This window comes from Pogonomyrmex barbatus, unplaced genomic scaffold (assembly GCF_055798465.1).
Source record: "Pogonomyrmex barbatus isolate J1 unplaced genomic scaffold, ASM5579846v1 scaffold13, whole genome shotgun sequence".
Classification (NCBI taxonomy): Eukaryota; Metazoa; Arthropoda; class Insecta; order Hymenoptera; family Formicidae; genus Pogonomyrmex; species Pogonomyrmex barbatus.
Window position 1 is genome coordinate 4,383,928 of NW_028297109.1, and position 14,945 is coordinate 4,398,872.

Consider the following 14,945-nt stretch of genomic DNA (forward strand, 5'->3'; position numbering starts at 1 on the left):
TTACAAACGATTGGACGCTTGCAATGTTACGTGATATGAGATATTTGTTGTAACATCTGTTGTAACAGGCTGCTCCGAATTTCTGCAAACGCGCTTAACCAAGTTGCCGCAGTTACCGAATGTATCAGACATTTGGAAACTCAATATAAAAATTGTATCACTAACCGAGCTCTTTTCTGTAATCGTATACAATCTATTCCTCTTTGGGAGGTACAACAATGATCAAAGAAGCCTCGGCATTTAAACGTGCCGAACGGATTTTGAATTGAAATATGCCAATAAGGATCTTAGAGCGAAAGCGTCTTAGAATTCAAGGTTGTATCCAAACAGTTCTGCATTCTATTGTACGTAAGGATTTTGAGGAGAAATACCCTTCTCAAGATTCAAACATTTTAAGGAGGATACGTCCTTATTGTTGGCGAAAACTTTCAACTTCGCAAGGTCTAATATGTACGGAAGCAAATGAACGCACGCAAAATGATACTCTACGCTCTCTTGCGTAAACGACACAATTCCGCAATGCCATCCTCGAGATTTCTCGAGTTTATCGATTTGATGTCGCGCCTTCATTAAAATCGTCCTACCTCGCGACAATCTTAATTGAATCTTCTTCATCGTAATACCTGCATAGATTCTATCTTCTCTACGAAAGACTTTATCGCGCCCTTGTAATATTGACGCTCGTAACTAAGAATACTTTAAATCCACAAGTCCCTCTTTTTACATTTCATGATGAAAGAGTTATCTTACTAAGAATGGATTCTGTTTCCTTTATGCAATTAATAATATAAAAAGTTAAATAAAACCAAAAATACGAACAAGACAAAATCAACGTCATTATACAATATGCATTATGAGAACACATGAGAATATAATATGAATAAATCATGATAAGTCATATACATTGTATATACAATGTATAATGCATGTGACTTTTTTCATATTTTTTAATTCCAGTTAGTTTTAATTTATTAATCATATTAATTTCATATACAATATATACATATTAGCGTCATAATGTTAATGTCATCATATTATTTTTATAATCAATGCCTATATACATGTATAAATAACGAGTGTCTTTTTATTTTTATCTTCTGTAAATATTAAATATTTATTCTCCCATCATTCTCGCGTTTGCGTCATGAGGTAAAGAACAAATTATTGAGATAAAGGTCTCTCATAAAAGTGATTTAATTGTTATACTTGGAAAACATGGATTAGATTATTATTATTATACTAATAATACCCGTCCATTGTACTAATACTATCACAAGTGCACTAAACATTAGAAAATATTTTCTATTCAATACTACCATTGTTTTTTAAACAATTTCAAGTTCTACAATTTTATCTAAAATGATTTGTGCGCTTGTTCGTATTATCTGAATACAATTAATGTCTAAACATAATTAATGTTTCTCATTAAGAGCGCAATTAAACTGCTTAAACGCTTGCAAAGTAAATTCTAAAGATTATCGATGTTAAAATTTAATTGATGACTTCTGCGGATGATTAATGAACATCGATATGTTCGAATCTTGACACGTAACATTTATCCGTGGGTTAACTTCACTAACACCTGCCGCGTCATTTGATAAATTGATTATATTCGATACGTATGATATATCCAACGGAAAGTAATAATTCATTTACGTGGATAACACAACTTTACACAAAACAATGCAAAATATCTCTCATATTTATTTATTCCTCAGCGATAATTTACGAACTCTTTTTCGAGCTTAAAAATAATTATCCAACATTTACTTAAATATATTAAATATATTTTAAAATATTTTAAAATACCAAATTATCGTAGATCGTTTATAACGGTTCAGATGTATTAGTGTAATATAAATCTAATTAAGGAGAAAGTATTAAAATTCGATTCCTGAGAAAGTGAGAACGGGGAATGAAAACTTATTAAATGCCCGATAAACGTGACGTTCATCGCGCGTCGAAATTACCATCCGGAATGTATGATTCGCGTACCAATAAGCTTACAGTATAATTAGTGCCCCGTGGGGTAATTATTTCCTACTGGCCAGATAATTTCTAGCCGGTATTGGCGTACGTGGAATATCGGCATTTCGCATATCGCGGTTCGAGCACACTCAAGGCTAAAGGCTGATTCACACTCATCTGCATGCAGCAAAAAATAATCTTTCTATCGAAAACTATTGTTTATACCCGCCGGCATGAATCGTAAAAATTGATTTCAGCAGAAAACGAATTACTCACCCGACGTGGATTAGCAGAAAATTCTCGCTCGATAATCGTCAAAAAATATTTTCGTAATAAATAAGAAATCTTCCTCCTTCTTGCTGAAGGATTTTATTAATATTCAAAGTTTTATTAAGAAATTATCATAATTGGAATAAAATTGTTTCTATTAACCATAAGAAGTTGTTAATCATATCAAAGAATTAATTTCTCATTTATATCTTTTCACGTTCATATAATATCTTTCTTTTCCCGGAAAAATATAAATCAACTTTAACCATATAAAAACGAACACTCTCACAGAAGCTAACTCAATTATACAATTGTAGTTACAATTGAAGTTCGTATTACATCGTGACTATTTTCTTCCATTAACATTTTGCTTTTTTTTACATCGATATACGAAGATTATCACAGTTGTAATATCAATCAAAATAATTGTTTCAGATATTAATTAACAACTTTGAAAGAACAATTATTAAATTAAAATCAACGGAATCATTAATTTTTAAAACTCATTATGATAAAATAATAATTCTAATTTTTTTTTTATCTTCAATTTAATTTACACTCGATTTTATGCGTTGTATATTTTTTCGTTTATAAATCATAAATCAAAATTTTAACTTGTTTTATTTTACTGATACGAGATAACAATGACTCTCAAAGAATAATTAAAAACATAAATTCAATACACTTTTGTATATACAACGTAAACAAAGAAAAAGCTTATATAATAGACTACATCTCTATGGATTTAAATTTGAAGTAAACACGTGCCCTTGAATTTATTTGTTCAAGTGTAAAAAAGTGGAGAAAAGTGCACTTTCATTTGCATTAAAATTATGCTTTATGGCGCAACTGCTAATGCTCTTAATGGAGAGTTTATTCGTTGTGGAATATAGAAATTATTCTGTGAGAACCACGTGGCCAGTTTTCGCGAAAATTGACTGTGGATATCATAAATTTAATTGTGCACGAGAAACGTTTAATGCGTTTACGCTTGATAACATTTTATGCAAACATTAGTACTAGATGCCATGGACAATGAATATGGAAATTTTAGCTTGTAACTAAAACAGCTATTGCAGATATTAATGTTTCATCATGCCTACACTGAATGAAATTCGATAGGCTCTTTAGTAATATATCAATTTCCGACAATAATGCGAGATATTTGTTATTCGGCATTAAATACTCAATTTTGAAATATTAAAATAGAAATGATGTTCACAAGGATTTTCTATAACGCGTTTCACCGCATTTAATTAAAGGTAACCTGTTATTTAATTTTGAATATGTTTCGCGGAAGCAATATTTTGCATTAATCGGTTTAGGTATTTTATAAATTTCGATGCATCGCGTAATTGCGCCACATCGATGTTACGGTTTAACTTTTAAATTTGTAATTTCGTCGCAAATTTAATTACTGTTTTTTAATTCTCTGTGAATATTTCAAAGCTGCGTTTCTTTATTAAATTTTCTAGACTCTTCGCGATATCTCTAGAATATTAACAAGCGTAAAAAGTAAGATAAAACACAAAGAAATTAATTAAGAAAAAATGTGCAATTTTTATATCTTTTCCAATTATCAATGTAAATATTCAGAAACATATATATATATATATATATATATATATATATATATAAATATGTAATCTATTGCAGAGATTTTACAAGATAATCAGAATATCAGAATATTGCAATAAATTGCACTTAATTTTTTTATATAAAGCTTCAGAAATAATATATCAAAAGTGTTCTCGAAATTCGTATTAGGATTGTGCAATCGGAGATATACGGAATTCTATGTATTATATAATATTTGAATATTATACTTCAGAGATTAAGAAAAATTGCAATTTAAAAGTAAAATAAGATTAAAAGTTTCCGAGTTATAAGCAATCGAAAATCGTGAAGAAAATAATATAAAGTTTACGTCCTCGAGGACATTGACAACATTACAAGTTTTCAAGAGAAATTGCAGTAAAAAGTTTTATGTTCAAGATTTACAAATATTTTCCTTATACTTCTATTCTAACTCATTTCTTTTTCCTTTTTTCAATATTTATCTAAGATTTAAATAACAAATTGGAAAACTTAATGACTACAGGCCACTTAATGCTAAAACATTGCAAATTAAATTACTGTTAATCTATCACAGTCCATTCATTTTAGAATAATGGATCTAAGAGATGGTGTATTTATTTATAACATTCTTATCGTTTTTATCATTAGTCTGATATATACGCATACATCTATATACATCAATTACATATATATAATATCATATAATTTTTATAGATTCATTGTCGTGAAATAAAATAAAAAGTAATTTATCACTCACCATGCCACGTTGTCTGATGTCCCTAAGCTTCTCCTCCTGCTCCTCCTTCTCCTTCTTTCATCTGTACACTCATGCACTTTATATACTCGCGAGAACATGGTTAATTGCAGTCACACAACTCCGGATGTCTCAAAGTTAATTACACGCGACACGAAACTTTATTAATTTGCGACGAAAAAATAACATGGGAAAATTATATAACATCATCGTTACTCTTCGTCGCGTCTCTTCCTTTAATATTAAGAAAACCCATAATGTAAACATCACAGTATAACTACAATTTACAATTCTTATTCCTTACTACTTCGATACCGACTTTAAACAAAGAGATGCGAGAAAAACTACTTCCATAAATAGCTATTATCTCAATGTATAGTTAATAGCAGTAATAAGTCAAGTGCAACAATTAATAAACTTAATTACAAGAAATAACCGCGCTTCGAGTAGAAAATACGAAATCTCTCGTATTTGATACCTGCCGATTGAACAGTCGATATGTGAATAAACTCCCGTAACGTAACGTAAACAATTCAAGCGCGACGCACGACAAAAAAACAAATACTAAAGTCACGTGATAAACGGTCTGTTGCTTTTCCACGGAAAATTCCTATTTTATAATATTCATAAAATATTCTCAATTCCCTTATTACAGTAGTAATCTAGATAATCATGTTACATTATGTCTCGCGCTACATTTTATGGACTTATTATCAGCAGGCTGCACATGTATCATTTTATCTTTTCAATCGACGTCATGTTGCATGCGAAACGAGCTATTTTACTACTTCGCGACGGAAAAGTAACACAAGGAAAGTACGATTGCACAAAATTCCGTTATTACCCTTCATGCTTCGTTCTTTGATACTAGAATAGAATGCTAGAATACAGAATACTAGAATAGGAATATTGTAATGTACTTGCAATTTATAATCCCTATTGCTTATCTATTTCGATTCCGGCTAATGGGTTATGCAAAAAGCTACTTCAATACTTAATTAGGAATATAATCACGAGAACGAATCAATTAAAATAAATGTTAATTACAAGAAATTGCGTTTCGAACAGGAAAAATACGAGCATTTTGCGTCACCTCCTATCGACCCAAGCCTCGGCGAACGACTGACTCGGCGCGGTGGCGTAGCGTAAACAAAATGCCGGCAAAAACTGCGATGAAAACAAAGCGTGAAGCCGTGTGCTTCAACAGCTTGTTCCGGCAAATTTCAAAAAATATTAAATATTTTATAATATTACAACGGTACAAAGAAGCATGCCATTTACTCTCTTACACTATATTAATTAAATTAAATGAATAAATAGATAAACCTAGTAGTCTCAAATAATAATTCATTTAATAATTTATAAATAATTCATTTCAGCAAATTAAATAAATTTGATAAATAAATTTTATAAGTTTTACATATGTATGTATTTGATTTTATAATATAAACTCATAATCGGAAAAAAATAATAAATTTCACTTTGTTAAAAATGTCAGAATCCTGACGGAAATATTATTGAAATTATAATGTCACAAATATGTCGTAATTTGATTAAAATGTATTTACAAAATATTTAATTCGATTTAAAATTAAGTAGAATTAAATACATACGAGTGAATTATATGTATGAATAATTTAATGTTTAATTAAAATTCGGCAATTAATTATTATTTATTAATTTTCACAGCCCAGATAATATAAGCTATGATCTAAAAAGAATAATTACGTATATGATGCTTATTTAAAAAAGAAAATTTATCTTAAATATAAAAAAATATTTAATTTGTATGTATATATCGATATACATACATACATATATACGTTTATCAGTCCAATTTTCCGAATTTCTATACTTCGAGAGAAGAAAAATTGTATTTTAATAAAAGCAAACAGTGCGTCGACTTAATATAATCTTTTTTGTTTATTAAAATAACACAACTTTAATCTTCTCAAAATACAGAACAATTAAGAGAAGAGTAACAATAACTAAAATTAATTTCTATAAATAAATACTTTCCAATCAATATATAAAAACAAATTTTATTCTTCAAATAAATATCAGATTTAATATAATTCATTTCAAAAATAAAATATAATAATTAATCATACAATTTTTATTCAAAAAATTATTAAATTGTTTACGTGTAGCACTGAGAGAATTGATTATTAATAATTAACCTAATAACATTATTAAATAAATTAACTGAATAATACTCACATATAATATACCAATAGATAAAATCAACTAAATAATGAAAATTAATACTACGAGTTGTAAAAATTAATAATGGGAAATTTAAGACTTAACATAGGTGTAATTAAAAAACAAACAATTTAAGGCGTATATAAAAATGATTATAAAGCTAAATACGACAATTTTATACGTTTAGTCAATTTTTATCTTTTAAGTAAAAAATTATTGTAACTCTGATACTTGCGTATTGCAAAATGTTCTTTGCTTTAAATAATCTCCAGAATGCGCCATTAAAATTCTGTACAGTGATTGCGGAATGTTCTGCACATATCATCGAATAATGGCCAGCATCCGTATCGATTGTGAGGCATCAATTACACGCTCGTATAACGAGAAGCCACGAGATTCCCTTCACGTTGTTACGACGCAATTCTCTCATTTACTTTTCCAAGGGAACGCTCCGTGAAGTGGTTTCCGATCAGTGGCGGTCTTCTTTCGAAGATTCTAAATGCCTTTGCACGATGCGCCACTCCTCTCCGCTTTTCCTTCCTTTCTTCGTTTTTTTTTTTTTTTTTTTTTTTTTCATCGTTCACTTTAGATCGAAACGAAAACGGAAAAAGCAAATGAATCTCGAAACGCTCGTCGGAGAACGGAACCTTTACACTACGTTTCTAAATCCGACAAAGGTAATGAACGATGTAGAGATTTCCGCAGTGATCTACTGATCCGTTATAACGACATTGCCCACTGACGATCATTTTTGCTTTTTATTGCGTTCCTTAAAAGTAATTTTATCAACCAATAAGATAAGAGAGGTAATGGTTATCAAAATTGCCGGCGGTAATCTCAAGGGAAGAAATTTAATTCTCATTTTAAGTGTAATGAATGTTGGATAAAAATTATCTATAGATTCTTTCCTTCACCTCCTCCTCCTCCTCCTATGGCTCGATTGCTATTGTTAAATTTTATGCGCAAGCGATTAAAGGAAGAACTAAATGGCGAGGACTAAAATGCGAACGCAAAAGCGTTTTCGGAAAACTTTCCAATCCAGAACTCGGCGCTCGAGAAAGAGGAACGGGGTAAATCTGCCTGCGGGCGTTCGCGAAGAAAGAAGAGCCGAAGAATCTTTTGACCGGGCAGCGTGCGTTCGGGGATGATTTTACGGAGCACTTTAAAGTACTCCTCCAGCGAACCATCGTGCCCGGGGCAGGGCGCAACTCCGAATGAGATCAGGCGGGCTGAATGCAACGGGGTCACGGGGATGCGCGCGGTCGGTCGCATAGTTCGTTCCCCCATTCACTCTTGAGGGTACACACGCCGAGCGATCCCTTATTCGGGGATGCTGCGGGCTAACCTCGGGCCGAGGTATGTCGGGTAAAGTTCGCTTGAAACCGCTAAAGAACGGCCCTGCGACGAAAAGGCATGCTTTTCTTGTTGCGAAAGCGCTTTGGACTCGTGACGAGAGGGATGAAGGTTCGATCCCGTCGTGGTGAACGCTGCGGTTTTTTTCATCCTGGAGAAAGGGAGAGAAAGAGAAGGGAGAAGGGAAGGAGGAAGAGAGGGAGGGAGGGAGGGAGCGAGGGGAGAGAGAGAGAGAGAGAGAGAGAGAGAGAGAGAGAGAGAGAGAGAGAGAGAGAGAGAGAACTTTCCGGCTCGTCGATGGCCGACTTTGATCGGTAACGAACGGCGACAGCTTCGTCGAGAAACAACAGCTCGGAAAACTGATTCCGCGGTTCGTCGTCGCGGTTACCTTTATCGTTTGCCATTCTCTGTCACGCGGACTCGCCGTGGTTAGGAGAACGAAATGTCATCCCGCAATGCTCCCGTTTTGCGCGTCCACCATTATTCGAGGGCATTAACGGGGATAGAAGGTGTAGAGGCGATTAGAATGCATAACGTGCGTAAATTCGATTCGGCCGTCATTTCAGATGCAAATCCCGTAGTACAGTGGCTTCAAAAATGGTGGCTCACTCGAGAAGGCAAGATAGCCGCGCTATCATCCGATACTCTCGATCTGTTTCTCTTTGTGGGAACGGGTCATCCGATGACACGTGGAAATCTACGTGAAATTATCGACATTGTTAATTGCATCGCGAGATCAGTCGAAGTTGGAGAACGGATTCGGGGATGAGGATTCCGGTTACAGAGGGATGCGAATCGCAGTCATCGATTGCGCTTCCAAGAGGAACGTGATGCTCGAAGGGCGCCACGTGCGGGCTAAAGCGCGTCTGATGTGATATGGGTTAAGGACGATGCGAGTGCACACGAACCCCCGCATTCGTAGAACATTTCAAAATCCGGCGGTACACGATCTTGAAACGTCCCCTGGCGAAATAAAGCTGGCTTTAAATAATCGCGACGCGCATTGCCGTCGAAAGCAGATCGAGTTTCTCGAGGAAAACGGAAGGAGAAAAGAGAGGTAAAGGATAAAAAAAATGACGGAGAGAAATCTCTCGAAAGAGAGGCACGCACAATAGGATGGTTTCAATATAACCAGTTAGCGAATCGATGGCCAATCGTCGTAATTCTTGAAGGAATAATTTATTTCCAATATAGCCGACGGCCGGCTCCAAGGGTCAATTGGAGGATGTTAGCCGGAAGCCGATATACTAAACCGATTGTACGGACCGAGCTGATAAATAATTCTATCCGCAAACGTGCTGAGAAGCATGGCGGTGAATTAGGTCAGCAAGTGAGAAATAATGGAAGTCAGTTTGAAAGCTGCCCATGAAACTGTGAAAGCTTCATTTCGTCGCGCCTTAGTATCGTTCGTTCTAATATTACACTTAGCAGTGTTATTTAATGCGGAGGTGGAGGAAACTTTTTTGAAAACTGTTCTAAATAATAAATGAGCAATTTTCCACAAGACGGAAAATGTATATAACCGAATCAATTTATTCCGAAAACTTGATATAAATTCGATAGGAAAATTCGAATGGGTATAAAAATACCGACAAATTATATTTTGATATCGTTTTGTAGAATTTTTATATTTTTACAATATATAATAATGTGATATAACTTCAATTAATATTTCGTCGATAAGTACGTAAATACTTGTTCTACATGAAAAGTTTAGAAACTTACTAATACATATAAACGTTATTCCGCGGGTACAGAATTAAAAATTAATTATTCCTCACATTATTCCCATGAGATTAATTCGCGCCGAAAGTACGGTTCGGTACGGAGAAAGCTAAAGTAAATTTCAAGGCCTCCCCGTTTAATTAAGAAGCGATTTCGATATCGCGCCGAAGGCCCATTGCATCATACGCGAACCTATTACTTGAAATAGCAGCGGATGTGAAGCGCAAGATACAATTTCAGAATCTTCCATCCCGGTCAAAAACACGTGCAACAAAATTTCACTCACACGAGACTCGTCGTGCCGTTAACGCGCGCGCGGACTTTAATTAAATGCCACGTTCGACGAGAACAGAAAAAAAAGAAGGAACTTGTGGAACTGGGGCATTTAAACTGTCGGATTCTCCCAGTTTTCTTACGGAAAGAATTCCCGGCCTGGCCTTAATTGCATCGCGCGAGCGATCACAGATCGTGATGTCAGATAGAAAGAAGGAAATCGGCGTGTACTTTTCTTTCCTCGTTCGTCTCGGATTTTCCGCTTGTCAAGATCGGCGATTGCATCAGACGGCCTACGGAAACGCGAAATCACCGCCGCGGTTTCTCCCGAGTATCATGGTATCATTAAGTATCACGACGACAAGAAAAAAATAACGGACCAGACTGTCGACCAGATGACGTCTTGACGCGTTGAACAAAGAAAAAAGAAAAAAAAAAAGAAACGATAATGAAGCTGTTATCAGTAATAACCAAATACCAATTAAGTTTCATCTTGTTGATAGAATCGATTGCCGATGAGAAGCGATCAAAATCATGCGGTGTAACTTATTAATACAGGACTGCAATTTTTCGCGATTTTTTTTTTATAATCCTGTGTACTTAAAGTACAACGAGATTTACATTATTAAAAACGCGTTCCGATGAACAAAAATTGCTAAGCTTAATTAGACAATGTCGATCGCGGGGTTAACTTGGCTTAATGATTAAGCTAATTAGCGAAGCTTCTGTATCGTATTGCCTACGCTACAGAATCTAAACAAAAAGTCCATAAGAAATCTAAGTAATATAACAGACATTTAAAACATAGCAAGAATAAAAAATAAGTACACGATAAGACAATCACGTAATAATTTTTTGTTTAATTCTTTCGACCAAATAGATGTATTTTTTTTTAATTATAAAATTAAATTATAAAATTAAATTTAATTATATATAAATTAAAAAATCTTGAATATTAAATATTCAAAACTCGCAATATTATCGATACGTTGCAAATATTGTTTTACAAATTGGCTCCTAATAATCTATCTAATATAATTTGATTTTGAATCGATGTTAGATAATAATATGCAGGGCACATCATTTACTACAGTTCGATAATGGAGATTTACGACAAGAATGGAGGCGCCACGTCTCGTGGACAGAATCCACTGGCGGTATACTAGACGCTCTACAATCGATTGCAGAGAAAGCTTTACCGGCCGTCGGTGGAAAAAAAGGACGAATTTATGGTTCATTTGTTACCGCAAATTTGGAAAAATTATTTTAAACTCAATAATTTATTTAAAATTTTTCTCACTTTGAACATGCCATAGTAATGCATGTTTTTTTATTTTTGTAGAACTCTACTAATTTTCCATTGGGTTTCGCCATGATAAACCTACATAAGGTTTTATTGATCGCTAACAAACACCTCTGAATCTTCGTGAGAGATGGCGGCATGTTTCATCCAAAACAGACGCGTGAGAGAGAAACACCGGTTCAATTACGATGAAGTAAATTATTCCTTTTCATAATCACTGTTTGTGTTTGACAAATGTCCTCGATTAATGCTAACAAAAAAGACCAAAAAAGAACTACGAAACATTGACTTAAAAAGCTTGTTTATATAAAGCGATATAAAATTTGCTAAAGAAAGATCGATAGAATGTTATCCTTGTAATATTAAATCGATATTATACGCTAGCTTTAAGAAGGTTGAAATAAGTGATATCGAAATAGATTCAAGTGAATTAAATATCGTCGAGTTAAAAGTAGAAGAATTCAGTTTGTCACCAAAAAAGAAGAACTTGGATACTGATTGGATTAAATCAAAAAGAAAAATATCAAAAAAACATATCATTAATATCATTTTATCTCTTAAAAAATAAATAAGAGAACGATTCTAGCAAATAAAGTCTTTTCGATAAAACTAATAATAATAATACCATTTTTCGGACTTTTTACATAAAGCACATATATAAATATATAGGATAATTCACATATTATCAGCATTTTTTTATACAACTGTTATTTTTAACTGTGTATTATTCTTTCACTAAACTACAGATTCTTGAATTCCTATATATTTATATAAGTCTTATTATCAACTTACAATTCTGATGGAGAACCAAGATAGAGTGCAATGATGGATTATACATACCTGAAACAAAAAAAGAAAACAATTAATTACATAGTAACAACAGATTCGTGTAAAAAATTGCATAATTTCGTTGCATAAAATATCTTGAAAGAAGAATAATTTGAAACAACAGCGATTACGTATAAATTTGTCAGAGTATTTGTAATTCCACTTAAATTTATGACTTATCCTGTTGCAACACGCGACTTGAATTAATTAAGTAAGATTTTATCGAGACACTGCATCAATATAAATCTGACCGCCGTCCAACGCAACGTCATGATTTTTCTTTGCGACGTACACGTAGTTCAAACGTGTTCGATTAGTCATACTAATTCGAGATATACAATTGCAAAACACGTTTTAATGGGACGTTTGCATGACAACGTGTACGGATTAATAGCTATGTTCCTAGAACATCTGTTTGATGTTGTGAAGGAACAGGAATAAAATAGAAACAGGAATAAAATATAACAATAAATTTCTAATTCAAAAAGATATTTAAAGCAGCCAATGATAAAAGAGAATATCTTTTGCTAGAAACACTTTGCAGAAAAGCATAAAGATATAGGACAGATTAAATGTATTCTACGAAAAAAAATACTTCTTGCTATGCATAACATGGGTTGTTTATTGAAAAATGCTTCTAAAAACTATTCATCTTCTATATTTAAAAGTAAAATGCGTTTCAAATATTTTTTACTGATTATTCCGTAGGTACAATATTTCAATGAATAATCAAAAATATCTTTCCATCCTATGAATAATTAAAGAAAATATAATCACTATTGAGATTTATTTGCCGCACTAATACGCAATAACTATTGTAACTTATCACACAATAGTTCTTTTACATATTCTTTTACACAGTTACGCACAAAATAAAAACTTTAAATAGACTTTAAATAGACAAAAACACATATGCAGACTTTTAAACGGAAGCCACAAATAACTTCAAGACTAATTGCAAATTAACTCACGAAAAATTGGTTCGTGTGATTCTTCCACATGAAAGATAATTACAAGCCAACACGAAATTCTACCAAATTTATCTTCTCCTCCCCCCCCCCACTCTTTCTCTCTCTCACTCTTCTCTCGTGCTCTGGAAAATGCATCTTGTACGCTCAGCGGTGTGATAATAAGCTTTGCATGCACGTGAATAAGCGTGCGTTCTGTTGACTCATATATAATTTTACTTTCAACCAAATCGCATCTCGAGAGGACGGTACTTCAAAAGAATGGAAGCATGAAAACTTACAAATTTATCCCGGTCCAATGTTTAATTTAGCAAACTTGAATTAACGCGAAATACTAATTATTTCGTGCACCGATACGAATACACATGGAACAATAAGCGATAAGGATTTTCGAATCGCCGACGCGAAAAGTATTACGAAAAGTCAAACTTCAAAGTAAAATAAAGCTGATTGAACTTTTCAAAGATGTCGCTCATCCACACAGATGCCAATTAGAGCAATTATTATCGTTGGATATCTCTTGAGGCGTGAACTTCACAATTTGAGATAAATTTTTATTTCTTCAAAAAGTTAATAAAAAAAAATGAAAGATTGCGGTTTATAGAAATATTCAAATTTCAAAGTTAATAATTTCATCAAATAAATCTCATTAAAGTTTCGCCTCTTGTATATTTCTCTAATTAATTAAGATGTACCTTTATATTCAAGAAAAATATTCGATTTTCTCGTCCAAAGAACACGTCCATCACACAAATTTTATAAAATAGATGTCGGTCAAATTTTAATACTTTATAGCTTAGGTTAAGCTGAACCTTAAAACTCCTCATGGAGTTACACAAATTTCCAAATACCTTAATAAAATACCTTACAAATACCTTACAAGATTAATACCTTAAAATTTGAAGCAATTTGATCGAGAGCCATTTCCCACGAGATTTGTGCGGGGTTCTTTGTTTAAATATTACAATCGAATGTAAATCTCCTCGAACGAGTCTTTTCTCTAAGCTCGATACTTAAGCGTGAGGATCGTTTTACTGGACGCTTAGACGCAACGATACGCACCGTCCTCGCCTCGGCGTCGCCGACGCGCCTAATTTGCTTACAAAGGAAACCGTCGCGGACAGTACGATTCTCTGCTTATTATGCACGTCGCGTGAGAAAGGCGCACGAGAGCACGATGACATACCTACGCACGACACGTCACACGCGTGAGGGACACGAAGTGCCTTCGCACCGTGTACGGCGGCATTGTTTTCCACGCGAAGCGCTCTCATACGTCTTCGAAATGCATTCACCTGCGTGACAGCAGCGTGATCAATGACGTCGTTGTGTGCTAGACGGAAGAATATAAAGATGTCAATGCCTGGCCCTCCAAAGTGTCATCTCGTGACGCGCGCATTGTGCGCGTCCAAAAATCGAGGGGAAATTCTCAATTCGCGATCGACACGTCTGAGAGACACGTCGAATTCTATTAGGTCAGATAAAAAAAACTCAAAGTAAGCCAGATAAAAGACCCAAAGTAAGCGTTTACTTTCGCTCATATCATTTTAGTAACATTATTCTTGCCGCTCGTGCGAGTAAAGCCGCACAGATATAAGTGCGTTCTAGATCTAATTTAGATCCCGAATAAATAAAATTAAAGCGCTTAAGCTACTAGGAAAGTGTGCGCTCGCTTCTCTCATTATCGTAATAATTCAGCGGCTGAATTACAGCGGAAGGC

At 33.8% G+C, this 14,945-nt stretch overlaps 1 protein-coding gene across 14 annotated transcripts in view; it reads right to left on the reverse strand.

Annotated features, from left to right (window-relative positions):
• Window positions 1-14,945, reverse strand: part of LOC105426915 (phosphatase and actin regulator 2) — a 211,068-nt gene that overhangs the window by 83,367 nt on the left and 112,756 nt on the right. For 10 of the 14 annotated variants that reach the window (XM_089072058.1, XM_089072057.1, XM_089072059.1 and 7 more), the window contains one exon: window positions 12,222-12,269. The exons of the other annotated variants lie outside the window; for them this stretch is intronic. In XM_089072058.1, the coding sequence (XP_088928184.1) occupies window positions 12,222-12,269 (48 nt within the window). The remainder of the gene's footprint in view (window positions 1-12,221; window positions 12,270-14,945) is intronic. 14 annotated transcript variants of the gene reach the window in all.